We start from the raw sequence: 15,439 nt of genomic DNA, 5'->3' as shown, positions 1-15,439 counted from the left end.
TAATTAGGTCAACCGTGAAATGTATAGTGTGAAGTTTTAAAACGCAAAGTTGTACCAAATTTCCGAGATGTTTTTATAAGGCAATGTTTTTTTTTTTTTAAACTCTAAAGAATCTTGTAAAACGTATCTTTAGAAGACTAAGTTTTAATTTGTGTATGTTGGCGGACAAGTCCATTACATTTTCAGTGGTTTTCATGTACATTTTGTTATAAGCATTATTGATTGAACAACAGAAATTATGTAATCTTACTGAGCATTCTAGTACATCTTGTTCCATTGGCATGATCTGCCACAGCTCCACTGTTTCCAGTCCATCAGAAAATGTTTTATATAGGTTTTCATGATAACGGCGTATCCTGCTTCCTAAACAGTCACATGCGCTTAAGCTCCACCTCACCAGTAAGGTCCAATAAGACAGAATTATGCTGCTGTCAAGACAAGATATATATATATTTTTTTTTTTATTTATTTATTTTTTTTAATCAAAGGGCGCCCGGTCAGAGGCATATTTCCCCACCCACATCAACAGGCACATAAGTGCAGATTTAGCAAGAGGAAAGATTGTTTGTCTGTATTTCTCAAGCAGCAGCACGTAAGTGTTGTTGACATAGGCAGCGTGGCATCTCCGCCCTAGGACAGGTTCAGTACAGTTTGCATTTCAAGCACTCCCCATTCCAGAAAAACAGTGTATCCAAGCAGCAGCCAGATGCTCAAGGCAGCAGCAAAGATAGCAGGCCACACCTACAAAGAGATCTGGTATCTAGGAAAAGGCCACTTACCGCGACTGAGGTGGCAACAAAGAGGTGTCTTGGGCATGGCGCTACATGTGTAGGTGGTACACACTGTAAGTGCTGGTCTGTCTTCAAAGCTTTGCAGACCTCCCCTACTGCTGTTGAAATAAAGGTTGTCCCTCAGTCACTGAAGATCCCGAAGTAGGCGCTATACAACTGTGATGGCAGGTGCCCCGGTGAATGGATAATCTTCTGCCAACCCATACAAACTATGACTAGAACATAGTAATAGGATGCACACCTCGGCATCTGGTTAAAATCCATTTGGAAGTGTATGAAGGGGCCCCGTGGGGGATTGTGAGGAGATGGGTGGTCTTGATCCCTTTCCCAGAATTATGGGACTGACAAGAGATACAGGAGTAGCATTGCTTTTGTGGTATCGAAGAAAAGAAGGGCACATACCAGTGGGTTACTGCAGCACTTATCACGCTATCACTAGTGACATGGTCTGCACCGGGAGCAGAATGTTCATGGTGACCACACATCCAATGCTGTCCCTCCACACCCTGTCAATGTCCCTTTTACACTTACTTGATCCAATACTGATTTTCACTTTCTGAAGCCTCATTCTGCAGAATTCTCTAATGGATAAATATTTTTCATAATATTTGTCTGCCTGCGTTCCTTTCAAGAATGATGCAAATCTAACTGTTGCACAGTGCATTAACACTTAAGGGTTCATTATAAGTCATATTTTGGGAGGTACTTCTGCCCATGCAGTATTTAAAAGATGTGGTGTTACCGCCCGCCCCCTATTTTGAGATTCTCCTGTTCCTAGGGTTACTTCATGGTGGTCTGAAAAGTCTGCCTACGCGAGTCATATCCCCTTACGCAGAAGGATCACAGGCCCTGTCATGAATATCTTCAGTACCCATCCAAGGGCACAAAAGGGGTTCATATGCCTGTTTTGCTGAAACTGTGCAGCTTTTCTCCCATATACATTAACTCGAAAACCTATGAGTTAGTTTCTGATCTCTAGACAATAAAGCTCAGAAACATGACAAGGAAGTCACTGCTCTGTGTTTCTTAGTACTTGTTAAATAGTGACATTTAAGAAAACACAGGTGCAAAGATCTGTTTTGAGCATGCGCATTGAAGTAGGATGCCTTCATGATTTAGGCCCAGGATCAAAAACTTAAAGTTTTATTCCTATTTCCTGCATATATAAATGAAGGTTGTAAGTTATGGAGATGGCATGCGGTTCGACACTTACCCACATCACTTTTACAACCCTCTGAGACTGCAATTAATGAAAGTAGATTGGGCTTCGCTTGTCACTTCCCCCCAAGATAGAAAATGCGCCAGACGAGTGCATGCTGCACGAAACACAAAGGTAAAGCGCCTTGTGCAGTTCTCACACACGTCCGGCAGGACGGCAGCCCACACGACTGGCAAACCTCGATGCTAAGATGTCCTCGAGCTGGCTTTCAAATAAGCACACAGTCCCATATACACAGCCTAGCAGTGTATAACAAACTCCAACTCTGTAGGCGAATGGCGTAAAGCATCCTGCAGGTTACAAAGTTTCTATACGACCTCAGCTGCTTCTTCATAGAGCCGCACAATCTGCTGTCCCCAAAGTCCCGAATAGTATGACTGGTAATTCCTTGGCAGGCTTCTCCCCTATGACCAGGGAGAGTAGAACTGGGATGAGACCAGACAGCAATAGTACATTTATTAGCACAGTTCCTTCTTAGTATCCTCAGACAAAGAACAGGGCTGTGAGATACTGGTCTGAAATAGCAGCGCGCAAAGCACCTGCATTACTTATTCCTCAAACTGTAAGTAGAAAATAGTAATTCAGCTGATTTTTGCCATTGCAGTTTCAAAGGCAGGGGTAATTGACAATATGAATAGAGATGGAAGGAAGTAAATAAAAACAAATTTCTTCATAAGCACTGGAAAAACACCATCTCTGTGTTTTTGTACGGAGCAAAAATTAGTAAAGACCGATAATGACTAATTTTTAAACTTTTTGAAAACATTGATAAACCCCTACCGATTCCACAAATAACAGAAATTGAAATAGGGAAAGCCTAAGCATAGCATATGGAATAAGAGTTTAGGAACAAAATACCACCTCTTTTTAGGCAGCTTTTCCCCCTTCACTTTTCACAAAGTACCTGCTGGCAAAATATGAATGGGGCTAAATACTGGATGTGCAGTTTGGCTGCACCCAAATCAGTATTACACTAGGTCTCAAATTGAACCATTGAACTTTTAAGTGCAATCTCTCACTTGGCCTCTTTCTGTCTTTATCGCTCTTTCTCGGTCTGTCTGTGTCTCAGTCCCTCTCTCTCCAAGTCTTCATCTCGTGTCTCTCTAGCTCTCTTTCTGCTTAATCTTCTGTCACACTAATCCCAACACTATGCTGTATACTGGTTTTAGGACATTTCAGCATGTTACTTTAACTCACACTCCATATCCAAGTTACTGCTCTGCGGTCAAATCTCCCCAGACGAGGGCTTCCTACCCCTTTGTTCTTCAGATTCTCTCACTACGACTCACCATGTACTGTGCTGCAGCCGCTCTCCCTTTCTATTGGATGAGTCAAAATGTGTCTGAAGAGCAACATCCGAGCAATCTGTAGGAGTGGAGTGAGTGGGCTGTGACACAGAAATCGAACTACTTTCAGGATCCTGCCACTACTCGTGTTTTTTTTTTTTTTTTTTACTGGGGTGCAGCCATAACCCCACTTTTTTAATTTATGGTAGTGCTGAAGTACTACTGTTTTAAAAAAAATTTATTATTCTGCCTGAACCTCCTGTGGCATGTTTACCCATGGTACGATGCAGGTGGTGTATTGTTTGTCTGTGCAATGCCAGCAGTTTGGCCTTTAAAACTCATCTTTGTATACAGCTGGAAGCCCCTACTGGGTATGCCTCTGCTTTTGGGAGGGGCAAAGTATGATTTTACACAGAAGCTTTGCAAGAATTTTTACTACACAAAGGATCATTTTGTCACGGCTTCCCCAAGACGTCCCAGTAATGGGGACTACAATTGATGCCCTTAAAAGCTATCTTGCACCCCGTGTTGGAGTTACTCTTGGTAGTCCGGACCCTTGGAATTGTCCTTAGACTTCCATATAGTTGGTCTCTTTCTAGGTCTCGATGAGCACGCCCATGCCAGAGTGTGCATTGGCTTGAACAAGAGGAGAATTTTTTCTCACCCCATGCTATTGGCTGTTTAGTATATAATTTCATCTAACAGGGAGTGCTCTATTTGGAATACATGTGGGACTATTTCACGTCTTAAAGGTACACTCAGTCACACTGTTTGTCACATTCATTTCTTTATCTACCAAATGTACAGTGCTTAATTTGACCCAGTGGTTGCAGGGGGCCGCTGGCACTCATTTTGTTAAGCACCAGCACTTATTTTTCCTCATCCAACTTTGTTCTAGAGCAAGAGAGACAAAAACACAAAAGAGGACATGAAAGAAGAAGAAAAACAGTGCTAAGCAGAGCGCAAAAAAGGGGCAGCAGAAGGTGGTGATGAGTGGAAGAGGCATGAAGTGGAATCAAGCCTACACAGCCTTGGTATTTAGCTCGCTGGTATTTGACAGCACCGACGTGGACATCTAAGCAAAAGCTTGGGCACTGCAACTGTTTTTTTTTTTTTATATACAAATTAAGCACTGCATATGTTTTTTCACAGAATGCATCTTGCTTTGCTAATTTTATCCTGGCCAATAAGATAGCCCTTAATATAATAAACAGCATTTTGTTTAGGTAAACAGCATTTGGGGATGTATGTGTTTTTATGGGTTAGCACAATAAAGCTAGATCTGTTAGTTTTTACAATGATTATTCTCATTGCCTAAACTTGATTAAACTGATGGACTGAAATGCTGTCCAGGGGAATTTCACTTGCACAAGATTGATTTAACCATTTACATTGCACTCATCACTTTTTACGTTGAGGCCTACCAGACAGCACGTTGTCTGGTTTGCTAAAGACATCTTGTGAACATTAGGAAAGCTTCCCAGGAATGCATTCTTCCCATTGCTTATAATTGGCCTTGTGGTTTGTACTTTCATCTTTTTTCTGGATTTCTGTTTGCTCGCTTTATTTGTTTTACGCTGTCCAGGTTCAGTTTACATCTCCCAAGGATCGAAGCCTTTTCAAACTACATCTCCTTGTATTCCTACATGAGTGCTCCATTCTGTAAACAGGCCTCTAAATCTTGTTCTTATCTTGCCACATTTGCTGTGCACTCAAAGACAGAGGTCAAATGTCAGGATCTGTCTTCTGAGGGAACTTGGTGTTTATTTCTCTTTCTCTGACTTCAAAGTGACAGGATTTATGTGACAGTCTTCCTGGATACTGAGTGTAGAGGAAAGGGCTTTTTCTAGCACGCAACAGCATTTAAATGATCTGTGCAAGCATTTCAAATTATATCAGAATTAGCCCAGCATAAATGAAGCACATTTTATGTTAATTCTGAAGTGTATTGGAAACAAATATTTTAATATGATTAAAACAAATCAATACATTAGATAATGCAATTTTCACACATTATTGTTTGTGTGCTGTATAGTTTTATTAATAATATTGTCTAAGCAAATGTAATGGTCATTTCAATTGAAAATGTGTTGCCTGTGATGGTAGTGTGCATTCCACCATGCAGACTCCATTCCAGTCTACACCACCCTGTGGAGTGGTGCACACTACTTTGCACCATTCCACTATACATCAAGCCACTGCACATTACGCCACTCCACGCCTCTCTACTCTGTAACACTCTACTCTATGCCACTCTACACCACTGTACTCTACACCACTCCAGTTTAGGCCACCCCACTCTACTCCACACAACTCCACTCTACGCCCATCTGCAACATTGCGTGCTACACCACTACACCATATGCCAATACACTACGCCAATGCACTCTACTGTGTACCACTCCACTGTAGCCTCTGCACTTCATGCCAGTCCACAGTATGCCACTCTAATCTACTCTGTACCACTGCACTCTATGCCATTGCACTCTACACCACTTTGAGCCATTACCCTTTGTCACTCTACTCTACCCTGCACCACTCCACTCCACGCACCTTCACTCTACTCTGACACAATCTACTCTACGCCACTGCCCTCTACACCACTCTACTCCACTCTGCGCCACCCCACTGTATGCCACTCCATACCAATAGATGCCGTTTCACTCTATGCCACTGCACTCTACTCTGCACCAGTATAGTCTACACCACGCTCTCTACACCAATACACTCTACTCTGCAACACTGCACTCTCCGCTGTCTACTCTGCATTACTACACTCTACACCACTGCATTCTACTCTACATCACTGCAATCTACACCACTCTATTCCACTATAGTCTACACCACTGCACACTACGCCACTCAACTCTGCACCACTCTGTCAGTCTACTCTGTCACTCTGCTCTTCACCACTGCACTCTACGCCACTGTATTCCATGCTTCTGCACTCTATGCCACTATACTCTGCACCACTAACCTCTGTGTTACTCCATTCTTCTATGCACCACTCTAATCTACTTAACTTCATTCTAAAACTCCATTGTATGCCCCTATATTCTATGCTGCGCACTCTAAGTCACTATACTCTGCAACATTCCACACCAATGCACCCTATACCAGTCCACTCTGCTCTACGTCACTCTACTCAACAGCACTCTGCGTCACTGCACTATACACCACTGCACAGTATGCCACTGGGCTCTATTCTGCATCACTGTCATCAACACTGTTGCACTCTGCTCTACACTACTCTATGCTATGCCACTGCACTCTACGACAAAGCAGTCTATGCACTCTACACAACTGCAGTCTACGACACTCTCCTCTGCACTACATTTTATGCCAATGCACTCTATGCCAGTGCATCTACGCCACTCTACTTTGCGTCATTCCATCCTATGCCACTGTACTCTTCAGCACCGCATTCAATGCCACTGCACTCTCTGCTACTGCACTCTATCGCACTATACTCTACTCTTCACCACTCTACGCCACTGCACTCTATGCCACTCTACTGTACACCACTGCACTATACACTACTATACTCTACACCTCTCTACACCTCACCACAGCACTGAACGCCACTGCATCCTACTACGCAACTCTCTAATCTATGTTACTGCATTTAACTGCTCTGCATGTTACGCTGCTGCATTCTATGCTGTTGCACTCTATGCCACTGGACTCTGCAACACTATATGCCACCGAACACCTCAGTCCACTCTACGCCACTCTAGACTACTCCAATACATGACACTCTATGCCTCTCCCTTCTGCGACACTCTATTCCACTGGTTGACATTCCACCCTACAACACTCGACGCCACTCTCCTCTATACCACTAACTTTTAGCCATGCTGAGCAGCAGCCACGCTTGTGTACAACATGGTTAAAACACCTTGGCAAGGCCAATAGCTCTTGCAGTGGAGAGACCTATTGGCTTTGCATTGCTTGTGCCTGCCGTCTGGCTGGGGCGAAGCTAAAATAATAACAAGCACTTCGTTTGAACATGGTTATTTCCTATTCATGTTACAATAAGTCAGAACCAGCTTTTATTGCCTGTCTGTGCGAGAAAACAATGGATTAGTTGCAGGAGGTGAAGCCTGCGTGCGAAGTGACAAAGTAATCACTATATACAAAGTGCGCCTGTGTCACAAACAGGAGCGACGGATGTGCAGCCGCTCACCTGCCTGGGTCTAAGCGAGGTTACTTCAGGTCGTGCATGTGAATGAATACCGCCTCTGACTGCAGACGTGGGAGGTACCTTGTTCGCCGTCGCTTGAGATAAACAATGTGACTGTTCCCACACACCCCATCTTCCCTGAAACTGAATGGCGGCCCCTGTAGGAGCGGCGCAGAAAACTGAACATTCGTGTTAGTTTGGCTGAAATCATTGTCTCTGGATTTATGCGGTAATGGAGGACAAAATTAGGCAGCAGTCTTGGCTAAATTATGCGGAAGCCAAAGTATTCCGCGTAATTCAGCACACTGAGCAGCTACATTGTCATTTTTTTGACACATCAACACGTCGATTCAGAAGAAATCAGAAGAAATAAAAACCTTTCCGAAAATGCAAAGGTTTATTAAGAGAGAAAAGTACACACATCCAGCACCTGCCGTTCAAAATGCTGCTCCGTAATACAGGCAGGTAGGTGGTTTCATACTCTCCAAAAACGCAGCAGTAGGCTACAGATCAGTAGGCTACAGATCAACCTAACCTACAGAGCACCTAACCCACAAAGTCCTAAAACGTAGAAAACATTATTTGTATGTTCTTCTTTGTGTGCACTCAGACCAACAGCTGCTGCCAAGGTGTAGTCCTTTAAAATAAAGGGAAGATACAATTTAGAACAATGGTAGTGCACCACCATTGTTCTAAAAGGTAGATGGTTTCATTTCCTTTGATTCACATACAATAGCTAAGCAGTAGGCCCAGGCTGAATTTCAATTACGCCGGTGTAATCAGAGTAATGTCGGTAATTCTGCATTACTCATTGATGCAAAGTTTTTGATGACACAGTTATGCCAGCTTGTGTAATTAAGAGTAAATCGGAGGAAAAATCCTGCCCCAAGAGCACATTTAGGCAGTATGAGTGGCTGCGCGTACCTCAGTTTATGTTTTGTTCCATTTAATGCCAGTGGCAGCTCCAATGCTATGGCGGGGGAGCGTCGTTCTCCCCACCACCAGTGGCAGCTGCAAAACCTTTACAAGAAAACGATAATAAACTGTGTTTATTATTGTTTTCTTGTAAAGGGGCGGGCCACCTGCTCTGACGGGCAGTGTGCACTCCCCTCAGTGTGCATGTATGTTTGGCCAGCCGTCTCGGGCTGGCCAAACAACACATGCGCCCAGGGCTCTCTCCAACCCAGCACTGTGTTGCCGGGCTGGAGAGAGCATGTATAGGCTCCCAGTCTGCCTGGGAGCGCCCTAGCTGGGCGCTCCCAGCCAATCCTGACACTGCTCAGAGCAGCATCAGAATTGGCCTTAGGGCAGGCTGGGAGCCTGTACTTGCACCAGAGGGGCGGCGCGGTTGTATCGGCGGTGACAATCCAGGTAAGTGTTTTTCTTTTTTAATATTTAATGTTTATTGCCCCCTTCCCCACCTCTGTACACCACCCCGCCCCTCAGCGCAACGCGAGCCGCAACTGTTTAACGTTATTCTGTTAGTGCCAAATGCATCCTTGCATCCATTTTGGGCATGCAGTAGCATTCTCTGACTAGAAACTAACACTAAATGGCAGAACTAAGGTAGGAAAATCCTACCCCAAGCGCACATTTTGTGAGCATTAGCAGCTGCTCACCTCGCTATTCATGTTCCCTTTGCATTAAGAGCTATTTCTTAGCGCAAAATGCATTTTTGACGCAAGGGAGAATTTTTGTGCTAAGAAATTTTGCTGAATGCAGAATTACTTTTCTCACATAACTGCATAGTCTAACCAAATTTTGGGGCAATTATAAGGAATTAGAGTTACGCCCACCCCTAGTAAGCAGCCTGGGATATGGTTTAGGCGTGTTACCTCAGAATAAGAGGTGACTTGATGGTTACTATAAAGCTATTAATACCTTTCACTCCGCCTCCCATCTTCGGTCAAGTACTCATGCTCAAATTTATAGTGAGTCAAATCTTAGTTTTTTTTCTTTAGTGTTTTCAAGTAATGGCTGAATTGTGATGTAACTAATAAGCTTATGTTTCTAATTCTGCATGGTTTTTATTCTATCCATGGAACGTGGTTAAATTCACTTTGTATTTGTTTAAAATGTTTTATGGAAATGTATCCTGAAAATAAACATTGTATACGTAAAAAAAAAAAAACGTAACCAGATTATGTTTTAGCCATGCCCATGATTACAGGGGAACAGTTGAGGTTCTTTGCACCAGGCTTTCGGGGCCCTGCCTTCCAGCTACATGCATTTAAGTATTAGAAAGCAGGCTGGGCCAGTTCTTTGTGTTGCAGAAGGACAAGATGGTGTCAAATAGCATATTTTATCTTTCCCGATTATCCATCTTGCTTTAATTACAAGTTGATCTTTGGGTCGTAAAACAAAGAAGGGCCCCACAAAGGTTTTTCACCCCATGCTCCACAAATGCTTCTGATATGCCTAGTTTCAGCTGACATCGCTAAAAAAGATGACAGGCTTTATCTCACCCCAACTATGGTGAACCCTCAGCTTGACCACTGGAATGGGGATTACAAACAACGGCCAAACACAGGATATCTCAAAATGCAGAGATCACAGAAGGAGAGAGTCCATCTTGATCAGTAGCTTAGCAAATTAAATCATGTTTCAGGAGCTAGAATGGATATAAGGCTCCTGGTAGATACTAGCATTTTACTCAACTGCTTCTATTTCTTTTTCAGATGTGTTGGAGGCGTGTAGTGCTTTTCTCTTATTTAGTTTCTAAGCACTAACATAACACAACAGAAATGCACTTCTGAGGTCAAAGAAGACTTTTATTGTTGTTATATGAATGACGAATTAGTAGCTTTCCAGTCCGCGTTAATCAAACAAAATATATCAGTTTGCAATATACACAGCAGGTTATATTTATAAGATATTGAATGCAAAGCAAAACAAATACTTCACCGTGTAGGAACTATTTACAGCTACATCTTTCTAAGGTCTGCAAGCTGATGACCCCTGTCAGCCGCGAGAAAGAGTGTCATCTACCCACACGGGATGCTGGCAGCTGGCGCCAAGCTCCAGCACGAGGTCCGGCAGATTCGAATCTGACTCTCTGCAGCCTGTTACATTCGTTACAAAGGTGTGCCCCCTCCTCTCAGACCTGGGAAACTGAGCTAGCCTTTTGGAGACTGGCCAGGTCTCCAAGACTACTCCTGTTCCCAAGCTCAAGGGAAGAGAAACGACGCCCATGTACTCTCTCTTATCAGGTCTAGTCTACTGTGAGAGCAAAACATCTTGGTTCTCTGGTGCAAAAACACAGCTTGGAAAAATACAGAACTCCACGTTAAAGGCAATGGGCAGCTAACCTAAATATCAAATGCAATGTCATGTTAAAGGCAATAGGCAGCTAACCTAAATATCAAATGCAATGTCTAGTGTCATGTCAAAGCCAATAGGCATCTAAGCTGAATACAAAATACAATGTCTTATATCATGTCAAAGCCCATAGGCAGCTGAGCTGAATACAAAATGCAATGTATAATATCATGTCAAAGCCAAAAGGCAGCGGAGCTGAATACAAAGTGTAATGTATAATATCATGTCAAAGCCAATAGGCAGTTAAGCTGAATACAAAATGTAATATATGATATCATGTCAAAGCCAATAGGCAGAATATCTAATAGCATGTCAAAGTCAATAGGCAGCTAAATTGAATACATCATGTCAAAGTCAATAGGCATGCAATGTCAAAGCCAATAGGCGGCTAGACTGGATACAGCATGTCAAAGCCAATAGGCAGAATACAGAATGTAATGGCTAATGCAATGTCAAAGCCCATAGGCGGCTCAACTGAATACAGAAAGTAATGGCTAATGCCATGTCAAAGCCAATAGGCAGAATACAGACTAATGCAATGTCAAAGCCCATAGGCGGCTAAACTGAATACAGAAAGTAATGGCTAATGCCATGTCAAAGCCAATAGGCGGCTAAACTGAACAAAACATACCATGTGCTACTGGTGAACATTGAGCGACTAATATGCGCAGTGGTGAAACACAAAGTCATTGGTCAAAACAACACTTTATCAAATGGCAGGACATTCCGCCCTTTGACCAATGAATTTTTGTTTCACATATCTCTTGTGTCAAACCAAAAACAAAAAACATCAGCACAAAAAAAAAAAACATTATCAGCAAATCAAATTTCAATGATCAAAGCAATCCCTGTAAAGCAATAGAAGTGAATTAACACATTGATCTCATAACCTTTCACATCAGATACATCTACATAGAAAAGACTGGGCAATTATTATAATTTTTTTTCTCTGAATGAGTCTCTAATTCAACAGTGTTAGCAATTTGATGTGGCATGAGTTCTGCTCATGTAAAGAGGCACGGTCCACCTGAAAGGTTTTCTGGAAGGTAAGCAAAAGTCAGAGTTCCATACGAGAGGGAAAAAAAAAAAAAAACACAGCAAACAAGTTGAACTTGAACTGAAGGCGCAGTTTGCGCAAAATGGATCCATGGTGCTGGCACTTTACTCAGCCAGGTTCAGGTTGGGGATTCGGTCCCTTCCCCGACCCCACACGCACACACCGGAAGGGGGACCACACAGCACACTCAGGGACAGTGGCGAAACGTGGTCGGATCTGCAAAAGAAACAAGTATGACTTTTCTTGCAAATAAAATTTTTCATTTAAACTGCACCCTTCCTCTTTCTTTCCCTGTTTTATAATCAGCAGGACGTTTTTGAGGCCCTTTGTTATATTTTCTGCAGGTTCTGGAGGATCACTTGGGGCTTCAGCCCACACATCAGCACTGAGGTTTTTATCTGCTGCGCCACAGCTTCCCTTTTCTTGCACTGTCAGAAGGGCTGGGGCAGACTCCTTCTTTACCAAACCTCCATTCACTGCATTTTTGTCAAGTTGGGCCATTCTGTCTCCAATTTGTATGAATGAATCAGATTCTTTTCTAGGTATCAGCATAATTTCGATTTTTCCTTGGTAATTTGCAGCAAACACTCTCCCTAAAACCTGATCACTTTGCCATTTCTGTCCTGGTAACTTTCCTCTCCCCAACTGCTCTGTGACTGCTTGCATGACAGATTGCTTTTGTGCATGCTGCACAGTTTTTATCAAATCTAGGGGAATGGGCATCTCTCTCATCTCTGCCCACCTGTAAGTGGCCTTTTCACATTTCTGGGGCACCCACATAGCCATCCCCACTAAGGCAGAATTCTGGGTGAACACTTCTCTCTCTGCATTTTTCTCATTAACATCTGCAAGGTAATTGAACCAATTAGGTACAAGCCATGTGGCTAAAACATTATCAAAGAACCAAAAATCAGCGTAAAAATGACACATCTCACGTAGCTCTTGCTTTAAAATCTGACACACATTATACAACGCTGTTCCTTCTACTGTGCCAGAAAATAACATTTCAGTCAATGAATCATTAGTAAAACAAACATGCTTTTTATCTTCAGTGGACACGAATTCAAATGGTGCACACAATTTCATTGGTAACTCTTTTATCTGTGGTACTCTAGCCCTGTCTTGCAAGTACCAGATCCATTGTATGATTCTAGCTAGGGGCAGTATTTTCTTTCCTTGTTCATGATTTACATGTACATCAGTATTTCCTTCTTGCACTGCGCAGAAACCTAAAGTCTGCATTATTTCATTTGCCAAATCACAAGCGCGCAGCTGCATATTATTTTTCACAGTGACCATATACAAAAGTGTTAGGATTTCACTCAAATGAGGGCTATTCTTTTTCCAAAAATCAAACAAGCTAATGAAAGTCGGCTCTTGCTCTAAAATCTTTCGTTTTACTTGCTCTCTCGTCCGTGTTATCAGTTAAGGAATGCATTTTGGCTGCCAAAAACCCTGGCTCACACGGAAACTCAGTGCAGCTCGGAGCTGTCTTAACCCCCTCATTACTGGAATGGGACAAGAAAGATTCTTCAAAAACAGCCCTTTTATAACTTTCAGTCTTATTTTGAATTATTGTATCCTGGCTAATTTGCTCACGTAAATTCCTATTTTCATGTTCCAACTTCCTACATTTCTCCTGCATTTCTCTGTAAGCAGATAAAGGTATCCAGACCTTTCTGTCATCATTACTTCCAAAACACACTTTTTCTACATATATACAACGGGAATTATTTCTCAAAACAACATCAGGCATTTTAGCTACACATGCATTTTCTTCTGTAATTCCCCAAACAGAAAACAATTCACAGTTTTTCTTAGCACCATCAGGCAGTTCATCAACACATGTATTCTCAGACATGGTCTGCCGTGCTACTGTGATTCTCCAAACAGAAAACAATTTCTGTAATTCTCCAAACAACAAAAAAAACAATTACACTTTTAAAGTGTGCACTTAGAAATCTACTAACTCGTCAAACCCCTTCTTAATCACCTCTTAATGACCGACCCCACGACTCCAGGTACCAATTGTAGTGCTTTTCTCTTATTTAGTTTCTAAGCACTAACATAACACAACAGAAATGCACTTCTGAGGTCAAAGAAGACTTTTATTGTTGTTATATGAATGACGAATTAGTAGCTTTCCAGTCCGCGTTAATCAAACAAAATATATCAGTTTGCAACATACACAGCAGGTTATATTTATAAGATATTGAATGCAAAGCAAAACAAATACTTCACCGTGTAGGAACTATTTACAGCTACATCTTTCTAAGGTCTGCAAGCTGATGACCCCTGTCAGCCGCGAGAAAGAGTGTCATCTACCCACACGGGATGCTGGCAGCTGGCGCCAAGCTCCAGCACGAGGTCCGGCAGATTCGAATCTGACTCTCTGCAGCCTGTTACATTTGTTACAAAGGTGTGCCCCCTCCTCTCAGACCTGGGAAACTGAGCTAGCCTTTTGGAGACTGGCCAGGTCTCCAAGACTACTCCTGTTCCCAAGCTCAAGGGAAGAGAAACGACGCCCATGTACTCTCTCTTATCAGGTCTAGTCTACTGTGAGAGCAAAACATCTTGGTTCTCTGGTGCAAAAACACAGCTTGGAAAAATACAGAACTCCACGTTAAAGGCAATGGGCAGCTAACCTAAATATCAAATGCAATGTCATGTTAAAGGCAATAGGCAGCTAACCTAAATATCAAATGCAATGTCTAGTGTCATGTCAAAGCCAATAGGCATCTAAGCTGAATACAAAATACAATGTCTTATATCATGTCAAAGCCCATAGGCAGCTGAGCTGAATACAAAATGCAATGTATAATATCATGTCAAAGCCAAAAGGCAGCGGAGCTGAATACAAAGTGTAATGTATAATATCATGTCAAAGCCAATAGGCAGTTAAGCTGAATACAAAATGTAATATATGATATCATGTCAAAGCCAATAGGCAGAATATCTAATAGCATGTCAAAGTCAATAGGCAGCTAAATTGAATACATCATGTCAAAGTCAATAGGCATGCAATGTCAAAGCCAATAGGCGGCTAGACTGGATACAGCATGTCAAAGCCAATAGGCAGAATACAGAATGTAATGGCTAATGCAATGTCAAAGCCCATAGGCGGCTCAACTGAATACAGAAAGTAATGGCTAATGCCATGTCAAAGCCAATAGGCAGAATACAGACTAATGCAATGTCAAAGCCCATAGGCGGCTAAACTGAATACAGAAAGTAATGGCTAATGCCATGTCAAAGCCAATAGGCGGCTAAACTGAACAAAACATACCATGTGCTACTGGTGAACATTGAGCGACTAATATGCGCAGTGGTGAAACACAAAGTCATTGGTCAAAACAACACTTTATCAAATGGCAGGACAAGGCGGCACTTTCTGGTTGGTTAAAGCAGTGCTCCAGCCAGGCAGAACCCGTCACTCCTGTCGACGGTGGGTGATTACACTCACTGTATTATCTGTGGTCACCCTTTGGTAGCTTGGCACAGACCAGTCAGGCTTATCACAGAGGCAATGTGTAAAGCAAAGACACAGCACTACCCTGCCACAACCAAGCTGTGCGGCACAAATGA

The 15,439-nt window shown here is 42.6% G+C and overlaps 1 protein-coding gene across 1 annotated transcript in view; it reads left to right on the top strand.

The window, feature by feature from the left end:
- PSMG3 (proteasome assembly chaperone 3) overlaps positions 1-5,212 on the top strand; it is a 49,708-nt gene extending 44,496 nt beyond the window's left edge. The window contains exon 4 of the mRNA XM_069209922.1: positions 4,195-5,212. Within this exon, the coding sequence (XP_069066023.1) occupies positions 4,195-4,251 (57 nt within the window). The 3' untranslated portion in view covers positions 4,252-5,212. The remainder of the gene's footprint in view (positions 1-4,194) is intronic.
- Positions 5,213-15,439: the final 10,227 nt, after the last annotated feature.

The sequence above is a fragment of the Pleurodeles waltl genome, chromosome 10 (assembly GCF_031143425.1).
Source record: "Pleurodeles waltl isolate 20211129_DDA chromosome 10, aPleWal1.hap1.20221129, whole genome shotgun sequence".
Taxonomy (NCBI): domain Eukaryota; kingdom Metazoa; phylum Chordata; class Amphibia; order Caudata; family Salamandridae; genus Pleurodeles; species Pleurodeles waltl.
This window is presented reverse-complemented; position numbering and strand designations above follow the sequence as displayed.